This window comes from Petaurus breviceps, unplaced genomic scaffold, assembly GCF_028583685.1.
Source record: "Petaurus breviceps papuanus isolate PSGF00001 unplaced genomic scaffold, PetGlider_PUasm1.0 90779, whole genome shotgun sequence".
In the NCBI taxonomy this organism is placed as follows: Eukaryota; Metazoa; Chordata; class Mammalia; order Diprotodontia; family Petauridae; genus Petaurus; species Petaurus breviceps.
The window spans coordinates 5,602,335-5,626,342 of record NW_027187344.1 but is presented as its reverse complement, the minus strand read 5'-3'; the positions used below and the strand labels follow the sequence as shown (position 1 = coordinate 5,626,342).

At 38.2% G+C, this 24,008-nt stretch overlaps 1 protein-coding gene across 2 annotated transcripts in view; it reads right to left on the bottom strand.

Moving 5' to 3' along the window:
* DDX31 (DEAD-box helicase 31) overlaps positions 1 to 24,008 on the bottom strand; it is a 90,097-nt gene that overhangs the window by 59,424 nt on the left and 6,665 nt on the right. The window contains exons 2-13 of one of the 2 annotated variants that reach the window (XM_069069294.1): positions 13,689 to 13,957; positions 13,497 to 13,572; positions 12,547 to 12,590; positions 11,687 to 11,757; positions 10,494 to 10,558; positions 7,580 to 7,624; positions 6,195 to 6,236; positions 5,329 to 5,393; positions 4,479 to 4,598; positions 4,233 to 4,339; positions 2,635 to 2,870; positions 1,693 to 1,869 (exon numbers count right to left, since the gene is read on the bottom strand). In XM_069069294.1, coding sequence (XP_068925395.1) covers positions 1,693 to 1,869; positions 2,635 to 2,870; positions 4,233 to 4,339; positions 4,479 to 4,598; positions 5,329 to 5,393; positions 6,195 to 6,236; positions 7,580 to 7,624; positions 10,494 to 10,558; positions 11,687 to 11,757; positions 12,547 to 12,590; positions 13,497 to 13,572; positions 13,689 to 13,957 — 1,317 coding nt within the window. The remainder of the gene's footprint in view (positions 1 to 1,692; positions 1,870 to 2,634; positions 2,871 to 4,232; positions 4,340 to 4,478; positions 4,599 to 5,328; positions 5,394 to 6,194; positions 6,237 to 7,579; positions 7,625 to 10,493; positions 10,559 to 11,686; positions 11,758 to 12,546; positions 12,591 to 13,496; positions 13,573 to 13,688; positions 13,958 to 24,008) is intronic. The other variant, XM_069069295.1, reaches the window with a different exon arrangement.

The window sequence follows — 24,008 nt, the reverse complement described above, 5'->3', positions numbered from 1 at the left end:
CCTATTGTCCACTGCTTTTAGTAAAATTATGAGAATCATTTGGGGAAACTTATAGAAAGTTCAATGGCCAGGGCAATAAACTAGGTTCTATTAGTAGTTTTGCCTTAAGCAGAGATTTGTTCTCTCAATTCCTCCATCTAAAAAATGGAGACAACACCACTCAACTCATACCTACTTCCCAGAGACATTGAGAAGACTGATCCTTTGTTTAAAGTACTATTTAAAGATGAAGTATCAATATTATTGCATTTACTTCTATGAGTTCCTGAAATGAAAATAAGCTGACTGCTTTCTAAAGAAGAGCCAGAAATACAGAGCTACAGAGTTCTGTGGCTCTATCCTGGTCTCTACCTTTCTGCTAGCAGAGCTCAGAATTCGGACACACTTACACCAATAAACAGAGATCTAGACTCTAGAATGTTACTTAGCAAAGCCTAAGGTATCTCATGACAAGACCATGATTTGTGTTAGAGGGACAGAACAAATTGGGCAAGGGTTTAACCTGTCTACTCTGCAGAGATCAACGAGGGCTGGTTAATTAGAAAACCCTACATTGTCTCTCCCATTGAGGGATTAGGCAAAGTGTTAAGATATGATAAGTTATGATATGACTAGAAAGACTGGGAGTCAGGATACAGAGATCCTAGTTGTCCTGGCTCTGACGTTTACTCATTCTGTGACCTTAGGGAGTGTCAGTTTCCTTCTCTGGGTCTCAGTTTCCCCATCTGTAAAATGAGGCAGTTGTATCTAATTTCTAAGATTCCTTCCAGCATTGACATTCTATTTCAATCAAAATCCAGCCCTTGTCTAAATCATCCTACTTCCAAGTTGCTGGTCTTATTTCACCATTTCATTACAAGTTCTCACCCAGTCAAGTTATCTCTTCTCTGAGATAACATATCCTGGGTTCACTTTCTGCTGGTCCATTGTTCCATACTTCCAGTGTGCTTGCCTAAAGCTTTGCTTCCCAAACTGGCTCGGCTTCCCTAAATGTGTGACCTAGTTAGAGTACAAGGTTGAATGAGAGAGCTGTCCAAGTGCCTAAAAAAGCAAAACTTAACACACTTGATCCCAGACAAGATATGAAATTCTGTGCCAAGGATGGAGATGGGACCCAAAGCCCCTCTGGTGCACTGTACCTGCTCCCAAAAAGATTTTTTAAAAAGAGAGAGCGCTGTATCTTGTTGACAATGACAGCAGTCACGCTCAGCAGTACCATATGGGATCCACAATTTAGCTCCATTAATGCTCTTAATTTGAAGACATCAAGCACTAATTACACACTGGGTACTAAAAAGGCAAAACCCTTCCCTGGTGCCAGCTACTTAGTGGTGCTCTGTTGCCTTAACAGCTGGTTGAGGTAGACTCAGGCCAAACTTAGGGCCTGCTAGATCTCTTAGGTGGAGGAGAGGCCAGCAACAAGGGGCAACCAAACGCAGTTCTTGGTGCCGACGAGGGAACCATAGTCCTCCCCAGACAGATCAATAAATCAGTCCGATCTATTTACCATCTCTAATGGAAGGCTCATTTTAGGCAAAACAATAACTCTTCCCCAAGCCCAGGAGAGAATTCAGAGGAGATGCAACCCAATGCTGAACCTGGAGGACAGTTTAGATAGAACCTGGGCTGGCCTTTCCCTGGCTTCTAATCTCAGGGATATTCTGTCCCATGGTGAGAAGTGGCAGGGCTTACCTCCTGTTCCATGTTGCCATGCAGACGCAGGAATTTTAATCGGGAGGAGGCAGATGGTGACTGCCCTGATGCTGGGGCCATGGAGCTGCCCAGCAGGGTCTGGAGGAAGAGATGGTAGTAGAACTCGACCAGCTCACAGCTCGAGAAAAAGACAATCAGCTTCTGGTTTTTTTCAAACTGTTTCAATCCAAGGGAAAACAAAACAAAACAAAACAATACAAGAGATTTCTTGATCAGGATAACACACAAAATGAATCAGTTGCTAGGGTGGCTGGCCATGCTGACATAGATCTGCAAACCTGGGTAATGGAATCAAGTCCTCAAAAGGACAATACTCACTCTGTTCCTAAGAAGGATGCAAGAGAGATAATTAGAGGGCTACATCCTAACACAAGACTGGTTTGTTTGTTTGTATCTGTGAAAAGTAGATGTTCTTTTAGCAAGGTTGTAAGTTGGGCCTGCTTGTCTCAGAGACATGGCAAGGTTTGGTAGAGACTATTCATATTTGTAGTAACTCTAAAAGCTTCATTCTTGAGTTCCTTCATCTAGAACTCTCCTATTTCAAGGGACCCTTAGGGAAGAGGTATTATATAAAGTAAATAAATGCTATAAATACCACAATCCTTAAAAAAAAACCCAAATCCAGTAGCCTCAGTTTCTGGAATGTTCCCCCAAATATTCCTATTAACTATTATATCATCAACACGAGTTTGGGAAGCAAACTTTTTGGTGATGTTTTGTTCTACACATAATGACTGTCGGTGCCCTCTTATATTTGCCTAAATGTGATGTAAGAATTAGTCCCATGGCCCGCAGCCTGAAAAAACAGACAAGTTTAACCGTTGGAGGGCTTTCTATCAGAGTCTGACCCTTGTAGAAGTCTAGCTCATTTTTTTCCAGACCCAGACTAAAAGGCAGGCCATATCCAGTCCTCAGGCTCACCTCACATCTTCCAAGAATGAAGGCTGCCAGTGTGACAAGTTTAAGTTTGCTGGGAACCAGTGCCACATGCTGTTGGAGTTTCTCAGGCACAGCAAAACTGTCTGGCTCAGCACTGGTTTGTAGGAGACTGGCTTCTCTGGCTGCTTTGCATCCTTTGATGTGCTGGTCACAGGCTTCATCTGATACAGAAATACTAACTGGATTGTGCAAACTGATATCTGCCAACCTCGTTACACCTTTTAGCAAAGGGAAAAGGAGAAACTGGTGATAATTCAAGTAAGATTACATATGCAGTGCTTTGCAAACCTTAAAATACTTCCTATTATTAAATATACAATGTGAAATGGGTCACTCACATAAACAACATACATACACAACATCTCATTGGGATAGTAGAACTTTTTAGTTGGGTCTCTTTCCAATGGTGACTTTTATAGTCTACTGTTAATCCACCCATGCCAGTTCTGTCAACCTACAGGGGCAGAGCCATGTTGTTTTGTTTTGTTTTCCCCCAGTGTCCCATGTATAAAGGGATACAAGCACATGGGTGAGGGCACTGAAAAGGCAGAATGTGATGTAGTCTTGTGGTCAGAATACCAGGCTAAGAGTTAGAAAAACTGGGTTCTAGTCCCTATTTGGTCAGTAACTGATTATATGATCCTGGTCAATGTGTCATTTAATATTTCTGTGCCCTTAGTTTTTTCACTTATAAAATGGGTTAATAACCCCTATCTTACATACCTCACAGTGACAGTGAAAAGTTCAGCAGAAATGAACATGCTTTGAAGATGCTAAGGGAAGCCCAAGGTACAAAGGCTACATACATTAAACATGTACTTAGAATGATAAGGATAAGGACTGATATTCTGAACAGTGAGGAAGCCTGTTTTCAATGGGCTGCTTACAGAACTCATCCTGAATCCACAGAGGTCAGAAGACTGAGAGATAAAAGAGACCTTACAGATCATTTGGTCCAATACTCTCATTTTACTAATGAGGGAACTGAGGCTCAGAGAGAGGAGGTAACTTGCTCTGTTCACACAAGTCAGAGCCTGAATCTGAACTCGGTCACAGGACCCCCAAACCAGGGCTCTTTTCTTCCCTGTAACTTCTCTTGATAGACTGAATTTTTTTTCTTTTTGGAGGGGGAAGGCAGGGCAATTGGAGTTAAGTGACTTGCCCAAGGTCACACGGCTGGTTTTGCATTAAGTGTCTGAGGCTGGATTTGAATTCAGGTTCTCCTAACTCCAGGGCTGATGCTCTATTCACTGTACCACCTAGCCACCCCAAGACTGAATTTTTCAGACTTTGTTACTTTTTTTTATACCATAGCCCCATTAACTCCCCATTAACTTACTGAAACCCTCTGCAGAATGAAGAAAAAGATTTATGCAAAGCCAATTGATAGAGCCACTATGTCACTTTCTAGTGTATTCTACTTCCAGAGGCCTCACCTTTCTACTGTGGGATTCCTTCACAGGTACTAGCTATATTTAGCAATCCCAAAATGGTTATGTGGACATGGCACATTCATTTCAACTAATAATTCAGGTTATCTACATTAAAAATAAAGACATCACAAATACCACCCAACTTACCCTCAGTAAGAGTGGCTGACAACAGGACATTCTGACGTCGCTCGCATTCTGAATTTATGGCGTTGAGAATCACTGTGATATCCTTCTCAAAACCCAAGTCCAGGATCCTGAGATCGCATGAGAGAGGGAATTTACATTTATATCAGGGGAAATGAGCCAGGTTGTGGGTTATGGAGGTTAAAACAGAAAACATACAAAGCAAACACTTCCCTATAAAGCCTGTGGGTTTAGCAGAAGGAAGCTCACCTGTCTGCCTCATCAATGATCAGCCACTGTATTCGACTGAAGTGAATGTTTTTGGTGGATTTAATGTGATCTACCAGACGTCCAGGAGTTGAAATTAGGATGTTTATCCCTTTGCGTAGCCTGTTTAAAACAAAATATACAGAAATATATGTAATAAACCAAATGTGTGTGTATCAGTAGGAATCTCAAGAAAAAAAAATAAAAGGTTGCAAGTGAATTTGGTTTTTTGGTAGTATTAATTCTATATACTATGAAATAATGAAAAGCCCTTCAGCCCAAGAGATGAAATGAAAATAGATAGTTAACAAGATTCATTTGAGTTAGAACTGTATTTTGCAACCTCTCTATCCTGCTGAATACAATTTTTAAAAACACAGAACAATATTGGATGTTTGGGTTTCAGGTTAAAGAGTACATGCATATTTCAACAATGTGACCCATTACCAACTTACAAAATAATACAAAAGCTTGAAAAACAATTTGGGCTTTTCTTCTAGTGACAATTTTCTACATGGTCCTATTGCAGATAAGGCAATACATAGTTTTAAGAACCAATGTAGGTGTATTAAAACAAAACAAAACAAAGAACAAACCTTTACTACCATCACCACCACCCTCCCTAAGGAACATTAAGTCAGAAGGCTCATCAATATTTTAAAAATAGACCTAACTGTCTGGATATGACTTCTCTCTGCCAACCTGATAGCTTCTTCTGTATTGGAACTACAGAACACAGCTTGAGAGAAGCTTCTCTCCTGGTTTAAAGGACCCATGGATAAGAGTGATTCTAAAAGGAATGTAGGAGAGAAGTGGGACCCGAAAATAGAATTATTAAACAGGCTGTTCTTACCTGGCCTTTTCTGATTTTCTCTTTTCTCCCCCCATTAACACTCCAGGCACAATCCAGGTAAATGGCTACAGGGAAGGGAACAGTCCAAGCTCAATATAAAGCTTTTTTTTTCTTTAAGTCAAGAGCACAGGGACTAATTTTTTTTTTAATTTTTTTCTCCTTTAAACAAATCAAGGAAAATAATTCATGGTTATCCCTATGTTGCAGGAGGCCTAATAGGGGAGATACAACTCATAGGCATTACAATGCCCATAGTTAAGACTGGCAGTAACTTCAAATTTTAACTCCACAACAGGCTCCCCACATTCCATAAGAAGATAGAAGTGTATTCATTTTTTCATTGCTTCAAATGGTTGCTACTCTTCTTCTCATAGCATAAACAGAAAAACACATTTCACAAATCAATTGCTTTCTGTTGCATATGATAAAAATATACTGCTTCCCAATACTTAAGCAACAAGGGAAACGGAAGCTTAAGTAAAATCCTTTGCCTAAGCTGGAGGTGACAGACATTGAGATTTTGTACCTTTCTCCTTGGTCTCATAAATGCGCCCCTTAAAATTGCTTCTTGTGTTCAAAGTGCACAATTAGCCATGGTGAACACTTTGAGGGAATATAAGCAGTGAAGGATACCAGTGACCAAGTAGACAAGAACCAAGAATCTGGCAGAGGCCAACACCCAACGCATTCGACAGGGCAAAATCTTTCCAGTTCCAAAACAGAGACTGATAGGTTTCCAGTGGAACATGATAGGAGGCCAAGGAACGGAGGAAACAAAAGTCTTTCCTGGGACTTTAAGGTGTGACTGTTTCTTTACTTTAAAAAAAAAAATGGAATGATACAACCAGACTCATGGCTTTTCCTACCTTAAGCAGTTTCTGGATGGTATCAAAGCTCTGTAGAGCCAGCTGCAAATATTAAAAATGTTCATATGGTAAGGCAGGTGTTTTTAAAAAAGAAAGAGCATAGAGACAGACAAAATGATTAGTATTTCAACTTTGACCCAATGGAAAGATTATAAGTAATTCAAGAAAAAAGATAAACAGTGTCTACATTAACTGTCTCTTTATATACTAGTTCTGAAACCCACTGAGAGTGTAGGGGAAGACAGAGGGCAAACACATCACCACATCTATTTCTTTTACACAAAAATAGTGTTTTGTGCTCCCTCTGCTGGCTCAAATTCCCAGAGCACCACACATGCATTTAGACACTTTGGTGCACAAAGATAGAAGGAAACGAAACAAAGTCAACCTTGATTTGACTCCCTTTGAGAAAGAGAAGGGTTAGGGGAAACTGGAATGGTGATGCAACAGGCTAACACTTAGAAACTTTGCAACAAAGGTTGAACAACTGGCTGCCTTCTAAGTGTGCTACTAAGGTAATTTTAACATTTTAAGGCAGAGAGATGGATATTCATTTCCCAAGTCTGCAAGAAAGCACAGGGAAGCACAGAAAGTAAAAATGAGATTAATTATCATCCCTTAACCACCACCAAAAAGGTCTTGACAGTATCACTTTAACCAAGCTTATATAGTTTCCAAATACTTAGTATTCATGAAGCATCGTAGGGAAGTAGCAAGTTTGCTGCTGTAAAAATTTAAATAGCTTCAGTGCCTTCTCCTTTCCTAGAATTGAACTGATATTGCACTGCAGGTAGTATAAAAGGCTGTGCCCAAAACTAGATACCTGCGATCAATTCTCTGCATGGAAAGTTATTAGCATTTGATATAGAAAACATTGACACCCTGTTCTGAAATTGCCTTTGTAGGCAAATAAATCATATAGAAGAGATTTCCAAGGAAGAAAAATCTTGGGAGGCTCACCTTCCAGGAAATAAGTAAGATTTTTGGTGGAAGTAGCTTCTTAAAAATTATTTTAAATAAAGACATGTTGATCTTGCTTTGGTGTTAAGTTGTACAGCCCCGAGAGGGGAAAACAGAACAAACATGCTTCTATCTCATTTTAAGGAATGAAGCTTTCATGAAACTTCATTTGGTTTTCAGACAATACGAAAACTTATGCCTATACTTTGGTTGCTGAATTTTCCTCCTAGATTTTTAGAAGAAATAAGAGGGTGAGAGAGGAAGGATTTCAGAAAAAGGGAAGAAATATGTAAAGGTGTATGATAGTTTACCCACATCTGCTGGCTTTGAGGGAGGAAACATTCAAGGAAAAAAACAAAAATTTGAAACCCAGTAAGACAACACTGAAAATACTTAAGATTAACCTTGAGAGTCAAACAGCCTACCTCTCTTGTTGGTACTAATACCAGAGCATAGGGCCCATCACTACGCTGTTGAGAGGGGTAGAAAGAAGGAAGAATAATGAGTTCATTGCATATATTTTCACAAGACTGAAGATACAGAGAACTTAACATGGCACAAGTAAAAGACCCCAAGTCACCAATGCCTTGAACAAGTAAGTCAACAAATATTTATTAAGTACCAGCTATATGTCAGGTGCTGTGTTATTGGGGGTACAAGGGGTGCAAAGGCAAAAAGTAGTCCCTGCTCTCTCTTGTACAAAGTTGGTGATCAATAAATGTCTGATGACAAAAATAAACCCAATGATGGAATTCAAAGCAGTTTTTCTCTTCTTAGTATTACCTTCATGAGACTATGATAAAATCTATACTGTTGGTGTTAAATATTCTGATAAGAGAGTATCAACGTGCCACTAGGTGAGAATGGAAACCCTAACATTTCAAAAACTGTTGCAATATACGGAGGGAGAAAAAGAAAAAAAAGGGGGGGGCAGAATGGTAATTTCTTTTGGAGATGGGAAGGACAGAGTAAAAATCATGGACAAAACCACTGGGAAAAAGTAAAAATAAAGAAAAGGACTATAGTTTAATTCTTTCATCAAAGGTCTGTTGGGTGGTTTGATTTTTCCTTTCCCCATAAACATATTTCTTACAGGCCAAGTCCTTTTATAATCAAATCTACTTTCCCATTATTTTGTCTATATTAGGATTTTGTTGTATTGAATGTAAGTTTAAAATGTACAATTATTGTGGCTTGGAAATTTAAATTTTTTTTTCAAATAAATTTTTGAAATCCTTTTTTTTCATATTACCTACATTTTCCAATGCTTACTTCTCCACATCTACCTTCCAGGAAGTCAATCTTCATAAAAGAAAACTATGATTATACAGAGATCTCCATGTAAAATCATTAAATATAGTGTTTTGATTGGTACGAGAACAATATTTGAACAATTACAGGGGGCTCCTCCAATCCCACTATAACATGACTTGTTAATAGACTTGAACATAAAACAAGGCAAACTATGTTCTCTAAGGGAATGTGGTGCAGTGGAGAAAGAACTGGTTTTGGAATTGGGAGGATTGGGGTTCAAGTTCTGACTAGGATATACAAACTGCAACCATGGGCATGACACTTAACCCATCAGTGTCCCAAGCAACCCCCTAAGGCTAAAAGTTGCCTCTCTGTTCTAGTAGGAGTCCCTCCCCCAGGAGTTTACTATATTTAAAAAATCACAGATATGTGGGCAAATCATTCCCCCTTTCTGGGCTTCAGCCTCCTCTATTGTAAAGAAGAAAAGTTTGTATTAGATGACCTCTAAGGTTTTTTCCAACCTGAAGACGGGACAACTCTCGACCTTAAGAAAAAGACTTTGTACACATTATCTTTTTCTTTCTTTTCTTTTTTTTATTGGACATGGCTAATGTAGGAATTTGTTTTGCCTGATTGGACATATTTGTAATGGGTTTTGTTCATCTTAACTTCACAATGGGGAAAGGGAAGGAATTTCAAACTGAAAATAAAATTTTTTTAAGAAAGAAAAATACTTTATAAAATAGTTTGATCATATTCTCCAGAACTAATTTACGGAAAAGCCCAGAAATTCAAACCACCATGAGCCAATTACAAAAAAAGAGCTTGACCTATAATTTGTTAATATCTTATGATTTGTCAATATCGGGAACTCTCAAAAGAGAACTCCTTCTACCAAGGGCAGCTCAGCACCTTTCTGCAATTTATCATCTTAGAGAGTTTCCTGGACTCTGAGAGATTAAGTGACATGCTCAGAGTCACAGAGCCAGGTTATATCAGAGGCAGGACTTGAACCTGGACCTTCCTGTTTCTGAGTGTGGTTCTTCATTTACTGCCTCCTATTACAAAGAACTAGTGATGGAAATATTCTTCTTCAGACAGTTATTGACTTTTGCTCAAGTATACATCTTGTACACAATAGGTACTTAGAAATTTCTTTTTGAATGGAAGAATAAATTTAGATGACATCTGTAAGATGCAAGTTGAATTATTTTCTAGTAGAGGTGGTGAGTTTATGTTGATTTAACCATTCAGTCACCTGTTCTCCATTTTGAAGGTTATGTATTTTTTGGATATTCAACTTGATCTGGGGTGAATTTTACGCCAATTAAAGCTACCAGGCCTACACAGAAAAAAGTTTAGTGTGTACTCCTTAAGAAAAGGTATTGCTTTATTTTTTTGCCTTTGTACCCCCCAGAGTATAACACACTGTAGGCACTTACTGAATACTTATTTATTTACTGGTTATTAGTATAGTACCTTGACCAAGCATATTTCACAGATAGAGACAAATTTCAGATAAGGTCCAAAGAAGGGAAGATCAATAAGCAAATCCATTAATTAGAGTCTTATTTATACAACTGATGTCAAATTTAATTACTTGTTTGCTCTATCTTCTTACAATCGTGAGTTCTAAGTAAATAACATGCATGAATGTTTATTCCCATGTTGGAATTTCATTCTTATATTTTTCAACATAGTTACATTTTTATCTACTCAAACCTTTAAATCAAATCAATAAATATTTATTAATTGTCTACCACAAGCAAAACACTTTTCTAGCTGTTACTGGGGATATAAAGAAGTGCTAGATAAGGTTGCTGCAATCAAGGTATTATGTTTTGCTTAAGTTAATAAGTAATTAACATTCACAGTAAAAAAAAATAAACAGAACACTGAATCATGAATTTGCTATTATTCTCCCCGACTGTGAGTAGGGGGATTAGCAATACTTAGATTTAACATATACAACACTGCTCAGAGAAAAGAGATTCTATCAGTCCCAATATGGCTGTTCTGATTCAATTTGATAGCTGCTTTTTCATAGTGAACAATAACTGAAAAACACATTTTACTTATACGAACCTGTATTCTCGACTTCATTGCTTGGAGAGACTGAACCACAGGGATGCAATAGGCAAGCGTTTTACCTTTTAAAGAAATAAATAAATGTAAAAGTAATAAAAACAGTGGACGCTGCAGACTTCAGCTCCTGTAGAAAATAAAATCGAAGGCCACCAGGGAAAAATGCTGTGCTATTCTTTTGGTGGTGGTGTGATTTTAGGCCAGAAAAAGAAGAAAAACATACTTTGACAAATGGATGGCCTCAGTTTAAAGGGGGGGAGGAGGAAAGTGAAGGATGTTAAACCATAGTGAAAAAGAATACACATCCAATTAACTTCCTACCTCCCTCTGATTACATTTTGGTGAATTCCATACTTTCAAATAGCCAAGAAGCTTTTGGATCTTTATCCACTAAACAAGGAGCAACATTTCCTAAATTGTTCCACCAGTGCTTAATCTGGAAGCTGACTTGAGAACCTGGGAGGGAGTTCATTTCCCAAAGTCCTACTTAGCCATTCCTATGAGCTAAAAGCAAGAGGTTCATTAAGTGACATTTTCACAGGTATTTCTGGGATGTGTAAAATATTTCAGTCTGATACAAATCAGATGGAACCCCACCCAAGATCCTACAGAGGCCAATGAAAAACCAACCAAATGGCAGATACTTTGGATTTCTACCAACCTGAACAGCCCTCAAATCACATCAATGGAAAAAGGGAGCAAATGAGTTTCTGTTGGAGAACTCAACAGGGCAACTGCAAATTGGACTGAAAACAAAAAAAAATCTTCCACGTCTAAACAAAATGAACATTGTCCTAATAATGTGTGTTCTTGTGTCAGGAACACTGTCAGTGAAAAATTCTCTTCTCAAAAGCTGATTTCTTTTCAGCATTCAACATAATTGTAAGTACCCATTATTTTGAGGCTATCTGTGTTTGCACACAGAATGGGTGTGCAGAAGGGGGGAGAAGGAGGAGAGTGACAACCCTCTAGCTCTAAGTTGGAGCAATAGCAGAAATAGTTTAGTTCCTAAACATGCTTAATGTTGGTAAATTCAATAGGCCCTTTCCTTTTATTAAATGAACAAAATTAGTGCTACAGTTAACACACACACACACACACACACACACACACACACACACACACACACACACACACACACACACACACACACACCCTTTACAATATAATTGTAGTAATAATTAAATGCTGACCTGATCCTGTCTGGGATCTCACAAGAGCATCTCTGCCTTCTAGCAATGAAGGAATACTTTGCTTCTGAACACTGTAGTACATAGAGAAAATATGTATTTATTTATGGAAAAATTTACTCCAAAAAAGATTTGCAGGGTAAATAGGCTATCTGATCTTACTTTAACAGAAGAAGGTGCCTACAAGATGAAAATCCTTGGGTTGACAGGCTCAAATTCCCATAAAATTTGTCTCATCTTTCAGGGCTATAAAAGTGGAATTCTATGAAATTGTTTATGTCAAATGCCATCCTGATGAGAGACTTTAAAATCTAAGACCCTATTTTCTTTATAGGATAGGGAAATAAGGGACTGAGAACAGGGGACATTAGCAAGAAACTTTTTTAGGCACAATTTCTGGGACTTAATTAAAAGTATTGAGGCAAATATGAAACTTTGGGATAATACTCATCCTACCAAATTTATTGTTTGATCTCAATATCTTTTTTGCTTCAAACCAAATATTTATTTCTTTCCCACTTGGCTGACTTCTATTATTATTACCAGCAGAAATAATTACAAAAGTGAAGTAATGCTCTAAACTGGTAGTCTGACCACATTATGTTAAAGGAAAATCACTGATAAATCCAACAGAAATAGAAGCAGTCTCATAAAAGAATAAACTGTACCAAAGTCTTCAGAGAAAGAAGAGCTAAAATGATCCCTAAAGATCATCTAGGTTAACCTCCTCATTTAATGAAGAAACTAAAGACTAATGACTTGTGTTAATATTTTCTTTCAGTTCCCTTTACCACATTTAAATTTCATTTAGGGAGGCCTATCTGGACCCTCAGGAAGCTTGAAGTTTGGTCTGGAGCTCTTACCTGGTCATACTGGACATTTTCAAGACAGTGCTTATTGTTGAAATCTAAGAAGATAAGAAGCAGAATCAGGCATGTTCACTGACTATTACTTCTTTGGAATTATAGAATTTAAAGAGGGCAAAGGAAACAGAAGAGGAAAATGAAGACAGTACCAGCTTTGGGGTAAAGCTGATTAATACTGATATAATAAATTTTGATGCTCAAATATGTGGAACAGAAAAATGGCTTATGTAAAACTCTGAGCAGGGGTTAGGTTGAAATTAAGACCATGCAAGAGGGAATGTATTCTATGCTTCTTACTTCACAGTAAACCTAAACAACTTATTAATAAGAAAGTGTCCATTTGCTTAGAGAAACTGCACAGTATGGTGTGTTCCTCACCCTCCAAACCTCAGCAAACAGAACCTCTAGTTAAAGCCCAAATGCTCTCAATTCTGATATCCCTGGCCACTGAATTCTGCCATTCAGTGACTGCTCTGATAAACACATATGGTAATGAGAAAGGAAAGTAGGACTACATATTTCTTTCACATATCATAAATAAAACAGCACTTAGGTAGAAATAGCCATCAGTCCCCTCCCTGCACATGATATACACCAAGGCAACAGATAGACAGCCTTAAGGTCAGGGACCATCTTATTTATCTTTGTTTCTTTTGCAACATAAACCATAGGGCAATGTACATGGTAGACAATTAATAAATGGCTGTTGAATAAATGACAGCCTGAGGCCATTAAATTTGCACCAGCAGAGTATAATGGAACTAATCTGAGCCCACTTGACCTGCTGCAAAAATAACCTCATTTTGATTTCTTTCCACAGCAAGTTCCTCCCCTCACCAATCTAACAAGGGTCTATACAGGCAGTCAACATAAAATAGATGTCTTCCAAAAAAAGGAGCTTTTTTGGCAAAAAATAAAAACCTTCTGAAAGCCCAGAAGGTACTCACCAGGTGTGGATGGAGGCCCAACTCATGAAAAGAATCTGAAGTAAACACTTTTTCTTGAATCTGCTTCACCATAGCTCTGTAAATAAGGAACAACATACCTATAAATCAGCCTTCCTCTCAGTTAAAGGATGAAGTCAGAAGAATCATATTTATTTCCTTTGATCCCTGCAGTGAACAACCCATGGAACACACCTGTGGATTTCTGGAATTTCAGGGTTGTTTTTAAATAATGATGAAGTCTTAATGAATGGCCTCTCCACTTGTCCCTCATTAGTATGGACAGCTGGGTGATTCTTTAGAGAAATCAGACCTTCTGGCTTTCCCTTCACAGTCCTTTCAACCTCTTTGACATTGGTTTTCTTGGCAGGGGGTAAAGATATTTCATTCTTTTGTTTTGGTGGGGGCCCTTCACTGGCCCCTTGGAATTTTCTTTTTGTACCTTTTGCTTGCTTTGGTGTTCCCTAAAGAAAGAAACCAAAAGATGATAAATACTTGGCTATATAGTGAAGCCTCATCATTCAAAGAACTGCATCTCTTTCTGCAGAGATCATTATGCCCATATGTCAAGCAACAGTTTAAACTTGCAATTATCTCCACTGATTCAGAATTTTTCCAAGAAAAAGCAATGAAGGAAGACAAAAATGGCAAGGAAAAATACTAGAGGTTTTCAAATCCAAATCAAGATAGTCATCTACTTAGATTCAATATCCACGGTCAGTAACAAAGTAGCCAAGGACTTAATGGCAGAATGATGGACCTAGGGGAGGAAAAATATCACAGACCAGAAAAATCTAAAAAAAAGAAGAAGAAATAAAAGGGGGGAGATGAGAACTAACCTTTAAAAATGCACATGCTAAAGAAATCATATTTTTGTCCATTTCCATGAAAAAGCTGTAAGAGCTGTCAAACCTCAGATATTTTCTCTGCATAAACAGAATAGTAATGAAGCAAGTCTGTCATGAGGGAACTAACTGGCTGGGATGGCCATATCCCTATTTATTTGCAGGGAGCAGAAAAACCTTCATTATTGTTCTTTCCTAGAGTGCATGGAACTCTGTCGTCCCTTGTCCCTCAAGCTGCTCCTCCAGATTCAGGTGGTTGGAGACAACTCCTACTCTCAGTTCCAATTCCAAATGAGAACTCCTCTCAATCCATCACTCCCCCCTCATACTTATTTCTAATCTTCTTTGCTTTTCAAATCCCCACCTGATCTCCTATAACAGCTAACAACATTCAATATTTTGTTGTCAGTTGATTATTATTTCCAGACATGGTTTGGTTAAACTCATGGTGTTCAAACTCCCTCTAGGAGATGATACATCTAATTTCTTTGGCCTTCCCCTTCTATTTGTATACAAATACCTTACATAGAAACTTTATGTGACTGATGTCTCCTTATTACTAAGAGGAGCTTCAGTCTCTCCTGGCCTATATTGCCTTTCTGCTTAATATGCTCTCTTCTGTTTAAAAAATGCTTCTTTTACTCATTCTTGCTAGCCTCAGTAAGTTACCAAATATACACATATGGGACTTTATTTTTCTTTTTATCTCTTGCTTATTACAGAACTTTCTAAGCAATTTCAATCTATGTAATTTTACATTTGTAACATGAATAAATTACTTCCCAATTGATAAGTGGTCAAATGATATGAACAGGCAGTTTTCCAGTGAAGAAATCTGAACAATTTATAGTCATATGAAAAAATGCTCAAAATCATTATTGATTAGTGAAATGCAAAGTGAGTTGTCATTTTACACTCATCAGATTGGCTAAAATGATTGAAAGGGAAAGTGACAAATGTTGAAGAGGATGTGGAAAAATTGGGACACATTCATTGGTGGTGGAACTGTGGTCTGATCGAACCATTTTCGAGAGCAATCTAGAATTATGCCGAAAGAGGTATTAAACTGCCTATATATACCCTTTGACCCAGAAATACCACTACTAGGTCTATTTCTAAAGATGATTATGGAAAAAGGAAAAGAACCTATATGTTCTAAAATGTTTATAGCAGCTCTCTTGTGGCGGCAAAGAACTGGAAATTGCAAGGATGTCCATCAATTGGGGAATGGCTGAACAAGATGTGTTATGTGATTGTGATGGAATACTACTGTGTTATAAGAAACAATGAGCTCAATGAGCTTAGGAAAACATGGAAAGACTCTCAGGAAACAACAAAGAACAAAATGAGCAGAACCAAGAGAAAACTGTATACAGTAATAGTGATACTGTTTTAACTATGGAACTTACTCATTTGAGAGAAACCAAAGTCTCCAATTTAAGGCATTTTCATGCTGGGTTGAGCTCCAAGTTGCTCCAATGGCTCCCTACTGCCTCTAGAAGCACCTCTTCTTGTCATTTAAAGGCTTCACAGTCTGGCTCCATATACCTTCCCAGAGAAAGTACCCTACTCGCTACACTTAATCTAAGGCATCCTGTCTTTTTCTCCACACTTTGTACAGACTGTTCTCTATGTCTGGAATGCACTCCCTTCTTCACCTCTGCCCCCTTAGCATTCCTGGTTTGCTTTAAAGCTCATTTCATATGCCACCCCCTATACATAATAATAGTAATAATAGGTAAAATTTACCTAGTGCTTACTATGTGCTAAGCACCTTACAATTATTAGCTCTTTGATACTACCTGAGAGGTAGATGCTGTTATTATCCCAATTTTATAGATGAGGAAACTGAGGCAAACCGGTTAAGTGACTTGCCTAGGGTCACACAACTAGTATCTGAAGCTAGATTTGAACTTACATCTTCCTGACTCTAGGCCTAGCTCTCTATTCACCGAACGCTCCTTTTCTGATTCAATCAGTTGTTGTACTTTTCCCAATCCTCAAAATTACTTTGTATTTACTTCTTCCTTGTATTCACTTTTAATTCATACATATTTTTCTATTAAAATATAAACTCTTTTTATCCCTTGTGCCTAAATTAGTTGCCTGGTACAGAGTAGTACAGAGAATAAGAGACTATGGAATGAATTCAACAGGCATTTATTAAGCTCCTATTACATGCAAGGGCTCTGTACCTGATGCCAGAAACACAAAGACAGAAACAAAAGAATCCCCGATCTCAAGAAGCTTATATTCTACTGGGGGTTATGTAAATAAGTGTTTAAAGCATAAACAAAGTAATTTTCATTAGATAGCATAGTGTTTTTATTCCCTTTCTATTACTATAGCCATAAGAAAGTATCATAGACTCTTTAGAATTCAAATCTCCTTAGAGGTCATCTAGTCTGACCTCTCACGTGGTGCAGCAGACCCTTCAGCAACATCTGGCATCCATCAGGCAGTTTATTACCTTATCATGAGGTGGCTTGTTCATTGTTCGTGGCTTCTCTGAGTAAGCAGAACCAAGGGAATGGTACCCACAGTAACCACAGTAATAGATGGAAGAAGCACTAGAAAACCGGCATTCTGATGGTCAAAACCAGGAGTGGGGAACCTGTGGCCCCCTGACTGAATCCAAACTTCATAAAACAAATCCCCTTAATAAAAGGATTTGTTCTGTGAAGTTTGGACTTAGTCAGAGATGCACTTGAGGACCTAGAAGGCCACATGTGGCATCAAGGGTGCAGGTTCACCAGCCCTGGCAAGACCAATTGCAGTGAGGAAGATGAAGGATAGCCACCTCTCAGATGGGGCAGAGAACAAGGATGTGGAACATAATCAGAATCGATCACCGTGGAGTTTGGTTTTACCTCAATATTTTTTTTTGTGATAAGGAAGGGTTTACTGGAAGGTGGGGTGGTGATTATGGGGAAATGACAGATAAAAGGAAAAGGAAAAGTGAAATGTGAAAAATAATTAAACATTATCATGTTAAATGAGAATCTACCTCCCTTTCTCCCACAGTTCCTAGTTCTGCCTCTACAGGAACACAAAATAAGTGGGCTGCCTTTTCTACATGCCTTGATCAAAAGTTTGAAGAGACAACTTTGGAGTCACGGGATCTGGGTTCAAATCTCAGCTATGCTATTTACTCCTTGTGTGACCTTAGGTAAGTTACTTCACTTCTCTTGGCCTTGATTTCCTTATCTGTTTAAATGGGAGTATTGAATTAGATGATACCTGAAGTCCCTTCCAGCTCTGAATCTATGATGTTTAGCACACAGCAAATGCTTAAACACTTGCTGACTGTTTAACTGACAAATCCCTTGGGTCTTCCTTCATCCACTCCTTCAGTGGTTTCCCAGGTCTCCTCATCTTGGCTACTCTCCTCTCTATCAGTGGGGTCAAACTCAAACAGAAATGGGACCCCTAATCTGTACAGAAGGATCCTCTCAGGCCACATGCTGATTTAGTTTTAAAATGTATTATCTATGTATATGTATATATACCTGGATATATCTATGTTTTATTGTATTTCTATTTACTTAGTTAAATATTTCTCAATTACATTTTAATCTGGGTCTGACTGCAATCAGGAATGTAGTGGGCCAAATGTGCTCAGCAAGACTGAGGTTGACCCCTCTGCTCTCGACTATTCCATGGTCAGCTTGTTTTCAGCCCCAATGTTTCAGCCCACAAAGATAACTTTCAAGCTTGAGAATGCCATCTCTCACTCTGGCTACCCCTTCCCAGCTTTGTGACACTGGCAAAACTAACAAGCACATGCCTGCTGTGGTTTCATTCAATTTGATTTTTTAAAAATGTCTTTTATTGTGAATTTAGTCACACATTTCTGCATAAAAAGAACAAAAAACTGTAGGTGAAACAGTAAACTTCTATTACGTGTGTGTGTAGGGGGGAGTTGTGTAGGTGAAGGCAAGGCAACAGGTGTTAAGTGACTTGCCCAAGGTCACACAACTATTAAGCATGTCAAGTATCTGAGACCGGATTTGAACTCAGGTCCTCCTGACTCCAGAGTCAATGCTCTATTCCCTGTACCACTTAGATGCCCCCATGTGGTTTTTTTTTAAAATTCAATTTTGATACATTAGTAATAAAATTGCCCCATTGGTTTGCATTCCCCTTGAAACTGCTTTTTTCTCCTATGTATTTTTAAAAAATGTTTTCCAACAAGGGGCAGTGGCGCAGCGAATAGAGCACCAGCCCTAGAGTCAGGAGAACCTGAGTTAAATCTGGCCTCAGACATTTAGCACTTACTAGCAGTGTGACCTTGGGCAAGTCACTTAACCCCAATTGCTCAGCCTCCCCCCCCTCCAAAAAACAAAACAAAACAAATAAATAAATGTTAAAAAAGAAAAAAATGGGGGTGGCTAGGTGGCACAGTGAATAGAGCACCAGCCGTGGAGTCAGGAGGACCTGAGTTCAAATCTGGCTTCAGCCACTTAACACAAAAACTAGCCATGTGACCTTGGGCAAGTCACTTAACCCCAACTGCCCTCCAAAAAAGCAAAAAAAAATGTTTTCCAACTAATCAGTCAATAAGCCTACTATGTGTTGAGGATACAAAGACAAAAGTGAAACAATCCCTGTCCTCAAGGAGTTTAATATTCTTTCTGAGAATACAACATGTGTATGTGTGTATATAGATCCACACATGTATACACAACATAAAATATATACAAAATGAATACAAGGTATTTTTGGCAGGGAAGGTGGTAGCAGCTAGGGAAATCTTCATGTAGGAGGGAAGACTTTATATAGAAAGTAAGACTTGAGCTGACTTTTAAAAGAAACCAGAGTTTCCAAGAGGCTGAAGTGAGGACGTACAAAATTTCAGGCACAGGAAACAGCCAGTGCAAGACAGAGATGGGAGATGTAGGATCCTGTATGAATATCAGCAAATAGGTCGGTCGGACTGGATGGAAAAGAGTAATATGTAAGAATACTGGAAAAGTAGGAAGGGGCTAAGTTGTAAAGAACTTTAAATGTCAGACAGGAGTTGATATTTGATTCTAGAGGCAATGAAGAGCTACTGTAATTTACTGAGTACAGAAGTGAACTGGTCAAATGGGCACTTTAGGAAAGTCATTTTGGCCACTGTGTTGAAGATGAATTGGAGGGAAGAGACACTGAAACCAGTTGGGACATCACTGGAATAATATGATAGAGGTGAGGAGGGCCTGAAATACGGAGATGGCTGTATGAACAGAGAGAAGGGCAAGTATATGACAGATACTGTGAAAGGCAGAAACGATAAGACCTGGTAACAAACTGGATATTTAGAGGAAGAGCAAAGAGTTAAGGATGCCACCAAAGTTGTAAACCTAGGTGACTGGGAGAATGGTAGTGCCTTTGCCAGTAATAGTGATGTTGGAAAGAAGGGTGGGTTGGGAAGGAAGATTAGTGCAGTTTGGACATATTGAATTTGAGGTGCCTATGGGACATCTAGTTTGAAATATCCAGCAGGTAGGGCCTAGAATTCAGTGGAAAGACTAGGGCAATACGGATATAGTTATAGTCAACTCTGAAGTAATCTGAATAGAGATGATAATTGTACACATCAGCTGAGAAAGTATAGAGAGAAAAGAGAAGAAAGCCTAGGATAGACTCTTTAGAACATGTATAGTTGGCATGACATGAATGAGGATCCAAGGAGACTGGGGAGGAATCACAGACAGGAAGAGAGCCAGAAGAGAAAAGTATCATGAAAACCCAGAGGGGGAAAAATATCCAGGAGCAGAGGGTGGTGAACAATGTCCAATGTCCAAGAGAGGTCAAGAACGACAAAGACTGAGAAGAGATTGTTAGATTTGTCAGTTAGAAGATCCACGGTAACTTTGGCAAACATTTAGTACCTACTCTGTACAAGGCAATGAGGTGGAGTGGCTAGAAAACCAGCTTGGAGATAGGAAGACCTGTGTACAAGTCCAGCTTCTGACACAAACTGACTGTGTGATGCTGATCAAGTTATTTAAACAGCTCTTTAGGACTACAAATTGCAGAATAATTAATCTGTATCAGTGGGCTGCATTTCTCAAAGTGTGGACCAAGGACCCCTGTTGGTCCCCAAAGTCAAAATGATTTTCATAACAATACTAGGATATTATTTGCCTACTAAAATACTACCCCCTTTTCCAACTACATATCTGTGTGAAACCAGAATTTCTTCATAACTTCAATCAAAGCAACCTATTTCAGTAGATCAAATAAAGAAGCACATGAGAATATAGTTGTCTTTTTTTGGTTGTTTTTTGCTTTTGGAGGGCAATTGGGGTTAAGTAACTTGCCCAAGATCACACGGCTAATTTTTGTGTTAAGTGTCTGAGGCTGGATTTGAACTCAGGTCCTCCTGACTCCAGGGCCGGTTGGATTTGAACTCAGGTCCTCCTGACTCCAGGGCCGGTGCTCTATTCACTGTGGCACCTAGCCACGCCTATTGCTATCTTTTATTAAGCCAAACATTAAAGACATCTGTAAAAATATGTAAAACAATACCACTCTTCTGACTAAATTTAAAAAAATATATAGTTACTTATCATAAAAACATGATTTATGTTAACCTGCAGTGGGTTTATTGTTATTTCAAGTGAATTAGTATTTCAAAATTTTACCAGTTTTAATTTCCAATCTAGTAAATTTTAATAGATATAACGTATATAAGCTATGGGGTCCTCAAAAATTTTTCAGCATGTAAAGGGCTCCTGATTCCAAAAAAATTGAGAACCACTGGCACAGGGAATTCCCTATTACCAGTGAAATCATAAATATAGAGAAAAGAAACAAAACAACAACAAAAATACTGAAGATATTATCTTTAGATGCTAGGAGAGATACAAAGATTAAACAGAACACAATTCCTGCCCTCAAAGAGCTAACATTCTAGTAAGGAAGATTTTATTTATTTATTTTTAAGCAATCGGGGTTAAGTAACTTGCTCAAGGTTACACGGCCAGTTATTATTTTCGTGTGGGTGCCGAGTATCTAAGGCTAGAACCAATCCCAGGTCTCCCAACGCTGGGGCCGGCACTGTTACTCACTGTGCCACCTGGCCACCCCATAAGGAAGACTTTAAAAGAAACCATATATGTGTGTATTGTTGTGTTCAGTTATTTCAGTGGTGTTTGACTCTCTGAGACCCCATTTTAGAATTTTCTTGACAAAGAAATGGTTCGCCATTTCCTTCTCCAGCTCATTTTACAGATGAGGAAACTGAGGCAACGAGGGTTAAGTGATTTGCCCAGGGTCACACAGCTAGTAAGTGTCTGAGACAAAATTTGAACTCAAGAATTTGAATCTCCAGGACCAACACTCTACCCGCTACATACAATATACATACATACATATAATTAAAATACAAACTATAATATAGGAAAGTTCAAAACTACAAAAAAAATTCACAATAATGATAACACTCTTAAGGAGCTATAAAGTTATTTCCTCAGTGTAAATATTGTACCCTGTCTCTTACCCACATAAACTCTTTGAAGCCAGGGGACTATTTTCTGTTATATCCACAGCTAAATACTGTGCATTGTGTATATTGTGGGTACTTAATAAATCCCTACTAAGTTGAACATCAGTCCTACCTTGTAGATAGTACAAATATTATTATCCACATTCTACTGATGGACAAACCAGGGCTTAAAGGTAGGAAGTGAATTGTTCAGTCACAAAACTATGAAGCCTGGAACCTGGATTTCTGGCTCCAAATCTGGAACTTAGTGAGTATGCCTTTTCAGTTAATGAAGCAAACTAGAAATAAGACTGTTGTACAGGAGCAGGTCAAAGGCAATCCTATGATAGTCCTGAGAAAATCAATCAAAAAACATTTATTAAGCACCTATTTAAGCATGGCACAGTTGCATAAAAAGAGGAGGAAAAAATGAAAGCTCCCAAGAAGTTCATACATGCTATGTGATAAAGCAATCTGCTGGAGAAGATGGGAATGGATAAATCAAGGGCATATACACAGACATTGGCCTTGGCAAAGAGAAGGCCTATTTCACCATCAGAAAATGGAATAAAAGAAATTGGGGGATGATGACAATGGGTTGGAGAAGGAATAGAACGATAGAAGAGAGAACTCAAGCAAGACTTCCCTATAGATCAATACGGAGTAATTAATTTCTTTTAAAATTTGCTTTCATAGAATAGCTGGAAGAACCCTTAGAGAGCATGCAGTCCAAATTCTTCATTTTGAGATGTGCCTAAAGTCACATATCTAGTCAGAGGCAGATCCAGAAAAAGACTGCTTGTTATCCTTTACAATTAATCACACTAATTCTTATTAATCAGTCACCCAACTCTTTTAATATGTAATTGTTTAACCAATTGCAATGAATCTAACAGTATTATTAGCAAGATTTATTATGCCACAGAGGAAGAATACTTTATTTAGAGTACCGGGTTCGACTGCTATTTACTAGCCATGTGACTATGGGCAAATGACAAATTTTCTGAGCTTCAGCTTTCTCATCCATAAAACAGGAATAATAACCCTTTCATTCTTCCCTAAGTGACTCTTGATTGAACTTTTCACAGGTGAATGTTCCAAACCTTCTCTTTTCAAACCTTCCATACCTCCTTTTCTGCTCAACAGAGAGGTCATCTCTATGAACATACTCTTTCCCCTTATTCTACTATTCAAAAACCTACACATTCTCCTATTCTCTCCTCCTTTGCTCCACTCTGATAAAGATGTGGCCCTTCTCTAGGCCAAGGCAATCCACTCCTTTGTCCTTAATGCCCCAGTATACTCTGCAGGCATCCCTTCTCTCTCATCTTCAATTTCTCCCTACCTACTGGGTCCTTTCCTGATTACTATAAGCATGCTGAGGTCTTCCCACAGTTAAAGTCAACCCTTTAATTTGACCCTATCACCTCCTTCAGTTATCATTCTATATTTTTCTTCTCCCTCTTAGTCAAAGTCCTAGAAAAAGTCATCTAGCTTACATTAACTACACTTCCTCTCCTTTCATGAGGACTGTGTAAAGTCAGACCATAAACTTGGCAGCCCTAACATCTGAATTTATAATAAACAAGTTGAGAAAAACAAAGTTTACTTTCAATAGTTAAAAACGAACTATTAAAAATGATAAATGGACAAAAGAAATGGTACTAATTATGATAAATTTATATAAAAGTTAAAGCACTATAAATTAGTTGTTACAATAAGGAGACTAAGAGACCAAGAAAAGCTTTATTTAGCAAACATCTGACTTTACTTGGAAAAAAGTAAGAAGAGAAAAATGGCTCCCAAAAGGAACACCCAGTTAAAATATAAACTCATCTGTAAAAGTTTATGAAGAAGGATCATGTGGACTCATATGTTCAGAAATATTTACACCAATTCTTTTTGGAGGTGACAAAGAACTGAAAATTAAGGAGGTACTCACCAATTAGAGAATGGCTGAACAAATTACGGTGTGTGAATATAATGGAATATTATTGTTCCATAAGAAATTGCAAAAGTGGCAGTTTCAGAGAAACCTGGAAAGACTTGTATGAACTGATGCAGAGTAAACAGAACCAGGAGAATAATTTATTAACAATAATAACATTGTAAAGGAAGAAAAAAAAACTTTGAAAGACTTAAGAATTCTGATCAATGCAGACAAACCAAGATTCCAGAGGACTGATGATGAATACA